This window comes from Ziziphus jujuba, chromosome 2, assembly GCF_031755915.1.
Source record: "Ziziphus jujuba cultivar Dongzao chromosome 2, ASM3175591v1".
Taxonomy (NCBI): domain Eukaryota; kingdom Viridiplantae; phylum Streptophyta; class Magnoliopsida; order Rosales; family Rhamnaceae; genus Ziziphus; species Ziziphus jujuba.
In genome coordinates, this window is record NC_083380.1 from 4,794,936 (window position 1) to 4,802,349 (window position 7,414).

General features: G+C 37.6%; 2 protein-coding genes across 2 annotated transcripts; both read right to left on the minus strand.

The window, feature by feature from the left end:
• Positions 1–159: 159 nt before the first annotated feature.
• Positions 160–3,577, minus strand: LOC125422242 (COP9 signalosome complex subunit 2). The gene is made up of 12 exons (XM_048472907.2): positions 3,417–3,577; positions 3,130–3,222; positions 2,868–2,946; positions 2,324–2,564; positions 2,174–2,248; positions 1,949–2,083; positions 1,506–1,693; positions 1,335–1,403; positions 1,174–1,264; positions 863–997; positions 624–736; positions 160–511 (listed from the first exon to the last, which is right to left on the minus strand). Exons 1-12 carry the CDS (start codon positions 3,418–3,420, stop codon positions 421–423), a joined length of 1,314 nt encoding a protein of 437 aa, XP_048328864.1. The 5' UTR covers positions 3,421–3,577; the 3' UTR covers positions 160–420.
• Positions 3,578–4,341: 764 nt separating this feature from the next.
• On the minus strand, positions 4,342–7,044 carry LOC107417882 (thioredoxin reductase 2). The gene is made up of 2 exons (XM_016026536.4): positions 5,856–7,044; positions 4,342–4,671 (listed from the first exon to the last, which is right to left on the minus strand). Exons 1-2 carry the CDS (start codon positions 6,907–6,909, stop codon positions 4,601–4,603), a joined length of 1,125 nt encoding a protein of 374 aa, XP_015882022.3. The 5' UTR covers positions 6,910–7,044; the 3' UTR covers positions 4,342–4,600.
• Positions 7,045–7,414: the final 370 nt, after the last annotated feature.

The following is a 7,414-nucleotide window of genomic DNA, read 5'->3' on the forward strand; positions in this document are numbered from 1 at the left end:
TTCAGGAAACAAGGTAGATTTTTTTTTTTTTTCCCAGCCCAAAAGAAAGAGGAGAATTTTTTTTCCTTCCTGTTATCTGGTCAAGCAGAAAAAGATTATCCCTAATACCAACTTCATTAACAAACTAGGATCGATATACCTACAAACCATACCAATATGTAAACGGTGGGGCAAACTCGACCCAAAACTTCACTTTAAAATGTAATATTGTCATTACAGGGTAAAATGTACTAGCTACCAAAGACAAAAATTATATAGTTAAAAAACACTTATATTCACAGCTCATCCAACAGTAATTTTGACCTTCAAACAGGTAAAGCTGGATTTAACTAGTAGTCACGATACAGTAATAGAAAATTGAGCACGTTGCCAAACAAAATATAAAGCCAATATAAAAGCCATTTTCATGTGCAATTATTCTCAGTATACTCGGTTGCTGATAGTTTGATGAAGTGTTCGTAGCTGTGTGTTCCATTTATCTATAGCAGTGTACTTCTTCATTCCCTTTGACCTGGCATAATGAAGAAGACAATGGTAATGATTGTGATTGGTAACTATAGCGTGACAATTTTAGCATTGCTTCCATAATAAACATAGATTACATACAGAGAAAAAAAACAAACCTGTCACCCCGTTCTAATAGCCGGTTCACTTGATCAATATGTCCATCAATTCGGTTATCCAAAATCAGTGAAACCAAGAGCTGCTCAACATCTTTTTCTGGGACATTAAGCTCCTGAAAGTTGAAAAAGAGTTCAGTAAGTTTACAGTTGACATCATCCTCATTCACTGCCTACAAAAACTATAGTTGAGCCTAAAAGATACTGCCAAGCAAATGTTACTGAAGAGATAACAAGAGCACCTTTGAAATGAAAGGAATGCGGATCCTTGTGTAAGGCTTGATCAGCTTAAGTAACACCTGTGTCCTGACATTCTTCAACAGATCTTCAATATAGTTTCGAATAAATGGATCATCCATTATTGTCCTCCTATTACTCTGAAGAAAGTATTACAGAAACTTTAAATCAGAGAAAAGGAAAAGGCCAAGGAAAGATAAAGAACTGCATACATAACAGAATGCATAAAAGCAGCACATGATCAAGACAGGACAATAGAATCAACAGAGAAAGGCAAATTCCAAAACAACAACAAGCTTGGGTGCAATAACCATACCTTGAGAATTTTCTCAAATTCCAGTATCTCATTTCTTTGATATGCTGCTATCAGATTTGTCATTGCCAAAATCTCAGGGTCATTTTTATACCTGCAGGGTGACATCAGAAAAAAGAAGAGAACCATATGCAAACCAAGGAACACATCTTATCAGAACTTACGGCTTTGCCTCTTGACCATCAAATGGGTTAACTTCAGATTCCATCAGCATATTAGCTAGAACTAAATATCTGTTGAGCAAGGCAAGATACGATAACAGATCAATCTGGAAGTGCATAACTATTGCTATGGACTGCAGAAAAGAGAAAAATCTAAATTGCACTACTTCATACTTTAAGCATTGTATGCGCCTTTGGTTCCCAGCTTCATCGTAGTTCTTAAATGCTTCAAAAAAATCTGTTGCGGCCTCCGCCCACTGGCGCTCTGCCATGTGCATCTTGCCCCCACACTCACGTATAATTCCCATAATTCGAGGATGGGGTATCGCAGACTTTATTGCGAGAGCTTTCTGGTATAATTGCTGCATTCACCCGGATGTCAAATGAATTCAAAATAGTGAACAGAAACCTAAGGAAAAAAAGTAAAGAATCTCAAATAATAATCTGTATACACAATTGTCCAGATTCCCTCTAGCTTCATGCCCAAAAAAAGCTAATGTACCTACTCTAAAGCCCTGCCACTAATGATTGTTGGAAACTTAATTTATAGGCTCTACATCAACCTTAACCCTGAATCAAATGAAAGTTCGCACGCAAAGCAAAGTCAAATTCCATACCTTGAGCTTTTTGTTATTCTTAGTCTCAGTGTACATCTGAATCTCGATTGCATATACCTCCAAAAGTTGACTTCCTTTCTTTTGATCATCTGTACCATCTTCCTTTTGACAAGATTTATGAAGTTCCTTCAAAATCTGATTATACAACACAAGTCATTCTCATGATTGTCACCACCAGATATCAGAATCATAAAATATCCTAATAGGTATCACCACACAAGTTACCTTACTCATACGCCCATATTCACCCATATCAAACCAGATCTTGCAAAGCTTAAGATTCGTCTTGAACCATAGTCTCTACACAACAAGATAAAAAAGGTTAGCATTTTGAATAAAAAGATAGTGTAAACAAAATCACTATTTTATTCCGACCTCGTTCTTTGCTTCTTCAAGAGCCTTCAAAGTGGTTTGATAAAATTCTTGTAAGAGACTAAAGTTCTGACTAGCTGAACCAGAAACAAAATCCATAATATTATTGATACATTTTTCACTGTAGTTTCGTGTGACAGCTGATTTGATGTATGTCAACATCACCCTGTAAGCATCCATCATTTCTTTATACCTCCCTAAACGATAATAGAGCTTGACAGTTTGCTTCAGAGCTTTAAATCCCCTGGCAACAGATAAACAACAATTAATGATTAAACTAAAAACTATCCCAGCCCAAAAGAAAATTATATCTTCTACAAACGACATATTTCTAAACACCAGTTTTCTCTCATGACCAAGAAAAAACATTGAAATTTTACTACCAACTTAAAAGTCCCCAAAACATTCAAAAATATTGTGAACAAAATCTGCTACGGGTAACCAGAAAAAAGAAACAAAGGCATAGATTCCAAAGGTCCAAAAAACTACATTTATAGCAACCTTATTAGTAATTATGCAACCAAAGTGAAAATCTTATGGTACCCACCATTCAGCCTTTTCAGGTTCCATACGAACTACTTCAGCAAACCCAGCAAGCGCTCCTTCTGGATCCGTTTCAACCAAGCCTTTGTTTTTTTGTTCAGAATGGGAAAATTTAGGGGTGGATATTCATTCAAAAGCAATTAATTTTAAATGAAAAAAAAAAAAAAAGAAGAAGAAGAATTTTTATTCCACATAAAAAAAGAAGTTAACGAAAAGAAAAAACAATTGGGAATTGCCGATTGAGGCAAGAAACAAGGCAAAAGAACCTTTGGAATTGTAATATTGGTTCTCAATGTCAACGTCTTGTTCCTCAGGCTCTTCGTCTGAGTACTCAAACCCGTAGTCTTCCATATCGGCGTCTGCAAATTCCAATGCATACAAACCCAACACATTACTTTATACACCAACCCAAAAAAAAAAAAAAAAATTACGACTAATTTCAATCTCGCAAATTCAAGGCACCGTTCTCTATCGATACATAAATACATAAATATACAAAGAAGATGAAGGCGATGATGAAGAAACAGTAAGCGAGAAGCAAGAGCGAACTTACCCATTGGATCGATGCTAGGTTTGAGCTCTCTCTGTCTCTCTCGCGCTTGAGCTTCGTCTGTATCAAACAGTGAAGTTTGAGCACACAGACCTAGAGACGTCGTCCCCTTCCTTCTCCTCCTCCTTTTATTAAATCCTCCCTCTCTCGTGATTCTGGACTCAAAGTGGCATAACGGTTTGTGACTGCATTCGGTTTGGACTGAGATTTTATAGCCCAAGATAACCTATTAAAAGAAAAATGGGCCTGGGGCTGAAAGGGAAATTAAATCACTTTGGACTGGACCTCACACTCTGGGCCTCTTTATTTTGTTTGTTGTATTATGTTATATTAAACCATATTATTTATTTTAATGGTGGGTGCTGTCTTTGATTCCCCTAATGTTCAAATACTTACTGTCACCCCAAAAAAAAGAAAAAAAAGAAAAAAAGAAAAAAGCCATTGTTGTTTATGTAAACAATGACGTAATGTTATTTTTGGAGTTAAGATTTCCCTTCTTGTTTACTCTTTTTTTAACTACAATCATTCGATCCATGGTTCTAGACTTATCAGTTGCATAATCCCACCGCCCTAGTTTCAAAGCCGAAAGCTACCCTTTTCTTGTTTCTGTAATCGATCATTCAAAATGTAAAATAATAATAATAATAATAAATATACATTTAACCATTTGAAGTATCAAAATTTCTTCCCAAATTCAAGTGCACCGTGGACAATTTTTACCTTCAACTTTTTATTCAGCATAAAAAATTGCTCGAGTTTGGTTAGCTTTAGCAGTTTCTCTTTTCATATTTAGTTTCAAGTCTCTTTGTCAATGCAATTGGCAATTTCCTGCATTTCTTTCGTCTAAAATTCAACAAACTTCCTCCTGCACCTATTCCATCTTCTAATGTAATTTTACTGTCACATTTCAAATTTTTGCAAAATAATATTAAAAATAAATAAGCCTATTTTAATCATTGAAATGATCAAGTCTGAAACAATTCAATAAAAAATAAACCCGCATAAGATTGCGGAATAATCAAGAGTAGAGCATATACTTCAAATCTATCTTCTTTTTCACTGTCTTTTGCAAACAAATGATTGTTATTATTGGATTCCCAGAGTAATGTGAAATTTTTTTGTCCTTGTGCTGATTAAAATTTGCTTCTAACTGAGGACTTCTTAACACCCTGGGCAACCCTTGGTAGTCAATCACTCTTACCCTGCTGGGATCCAATCTCTTGCAAGAAATGTTCAGCATCCAAAGCTGCCATGCACCCTGCACCATATGCCGCCAAAGGCAAACATATCATATTGTGATTAAAAGAAAGTTACATGGAAGAAAATATGTACTATCAATTGAGAACAATAATTTGAAAAAAGGATGACTACTAGCGATAGTACTCTATTCACAAGACAATGCTTCCTCCATCAATATTTCAAGCTTGACTATCTCATGTCAAGCTTGGCAGACTGAAGTTAAATTTAGTTAAACTTGGACATGAAATTAGACATGTGTTTAAGCTCATTTAGCAAGTGATAACACATAAATGAGGTTCACTTGACTTGTGAACAAAGTGATACTAGCCTACCTCAAGGCTCAAGCTCAAGCTCAAGCCTATCCTGATAGCCCGTTGGATTAAATATAAAAAGGGGTGTAAAGATAGGCGGGGTGAACTTTAGTGCCTATTTGCCAGGTACGTCTAATTGTGATTAGCCCTATGTTCAAGAAAACAAACTTAATAAGCATCCACTCAGCTTAAAATCAAGCACATTTCAGCCTCTATGAAGATGATAATCAGTTCAGAGCTCAAAGTCAACTCATTTACACATCCTAGACTGCTAAGCCAGCCTCATTTCACCTTCCTTGAATGCAGGTCAAGTTGGGGAGATAGCATAATAAGAAGAAAGCAACAAAAAATGCAAGATATCACTTTCAGAAATCTATCCAACATGAACAACAGAAAAGAAATGAAGTTTCCCATATCAAGTTAGCAATACATATGACCAGCAGTTACCCAGAAGGTTTCTACTTCATCCATAAAACTATTCCATAAGCATATGAACATTGACACCCTAAAATTACCAATTAGACTACTAAGCTCATGCAAATGTTGACTTTTCCCTGGTTTTGTTCAGAAAAGTATGCTGCTATAACTTCAAATTAATTAACATGAGCTAGTTTTTTTTAACATGGCATAAAAGTAGAGGCTTAGAGAATCTAGATAGCAAATGTTATCAATACTAATTTTTGCACCAAATTTTACATTTAAAATGGAAATGCTAACAGTTGGGTATTATATCACAAAATGGATTTGGAAAACAATAGAATGGTAAGTGGTCAAATACGTCAATGTTAGTACATAAACAATGTATTAAAATCAAAGGAAAAATTTAACAACATCTGAAGTTTGAAGCACGAACATACAATAACCGAAAAACGAAAGAAGGAAGATCACAAACCAGTTCCAGCAGCAGTAACAGCCTGCCTATACTTCTTGTCCTGGACATCTCCAGCAGCAAAAACTCCCTTCACACTGGTCTGAGTCGTGCCCGGATTCGTCACAATGTAACCATCCGAATCAAGCTTCAATTGGCCGCCGAGGAATTTGGTCGCCGGTTCATGCCCAATAGCGAAGAACAAGCCTGAAACTCTCAAATCAGAAATTTCCCCACTGACCACGTTCTTGACCTTCAACCCTCCAAGAACCCCTCTTTCTCCACCATAAGCTTCCACCACAGTGGAATTCCATATCACTTTGATCTTTGGGTTGCTCAGAGCACGGCTCTGCATAATCTTCGAAGCCCTGAAAGTGTCCCTCCTGTGGATTATATAAACCTCGGAGCCATACTTGGTAAGAAAATTAGCTTCTTCCATGGCGGAATCGCCGCCTCCGATCACGGCAAGGGGCTTGTTCCGGAAAATCGGGGCGGCACCATCGCAAACAGCACAGGCCGAAATTCCTCGATTCCAGAACCCACCTTCTCCTTCACCGGAGCCGGGGAAGAGAAGGCGCTTGGCAACCGCGCCGGTAGCGACGATGACGGAATCGGCTAGGACGGCTTTAGAATCGGTGAAAACCTTGAAAGGAGAGCCCGAGAAATCGACGCTCGAAACGGTTTCGGTGAAAATCTGAGTGCCAAATCGGAGAGACTGGTTACGGAAACGGTCTGTGATTTCGATGCCGAGGATTCCTTCCGGGAACCCAGGGAAGTTCTCGACGTCGGAAGTGGTGGTGAGCTGGCCGCCGGGAGCGATGTCGTTGGCCATCCATCCTTCAAAGAGGATTGGTTTGAGCTCGGCGCGAGCGGCGTAAATGGCAGCGGTGTGGGCAGCTGGACCACTTCCGATGATGCAGACCCTGGTCTTTAGGGTTTCGAGGTCGGCCATGGCGGAGACTGAGTTGGAAGCTGAAGAAGAAGAAGCGGAGGCGAATCGGGGTGTGGAGGAGATACACGTGGCGGCGATCGCCGAGGCGTAGGACAGTTTGATCAAGCGGCGAGCATTTCTCAGCATAGCAGAGAGAGAGAAGCTTATTTTTATTTCAATTTAGTGACGAAGAAAGGAGATAAATAAATATAACAAAAAAATGTGCACACTCAGACATTCTAACTATTGGGCCCCGATGAAACAAATATTTAAAAATAGACTCCGTTGAATTTTCAAAAATTCAAAATAAGAATAAGAAAACCCTAGTTTGGTTTCACACAAATTTTCCCACCGTTTTCTTTTTCACAGAAACCAAACCAAAAAAAGAAGTAAATTTAAAATAATAATAATAATAATAATAATTCGTACCTTCTTTATGAATTGTGTGCCATTTGCCACGTCTCCAAATAATTATAAATTACCCAGTCAAAACACTTTTATTGAAAAAGAAATATTATATATAATATATATCGAAGGAGAAATTGGATAAAAATGAAATATAATGACGATAAGCCAACCCTAATTTTCCCACAGTTTCTTTCAGAAACCAAACAGGAAAACAAACGCAAGAAAGCAATAAATAAACAACTTT

Excerpts from the sequence above, each read along its gene's own strand:
- LOC125422242 (XM_048472907.2), bottom strand. Across the intron at positions 1,694-1,948 it reads AGAATAACAAAAAGCTCAAG|CAATTATACCAGAAAGCTCT; the intron begins GTATGGAATTTG and ends GGGTGAATGCAG. Across the intron at positions 512-623 it reads CTATTAGAACGGGGTGACAG|GTCAAAGGGAATGAAGAAGT; the intron begins GTTTGTTTTTTT and ends TCATTATGCCAG.
- LOC107417882 (XM_016026536.4), bottom strand. The coding sequence starts at position 6,909 with ATGCTGAGAAATGCTCGCCGCTTGATCAAACTGTCCTACGCCTCGGCG. Across the intron at positions 4,672-5,855 it reads TGTTACTGCTGCTGGAACTG|GGTGCATGGCAGCTTTGGAT; the intron begins GTTTGTGATCTT and ends CATATGGTGCAG.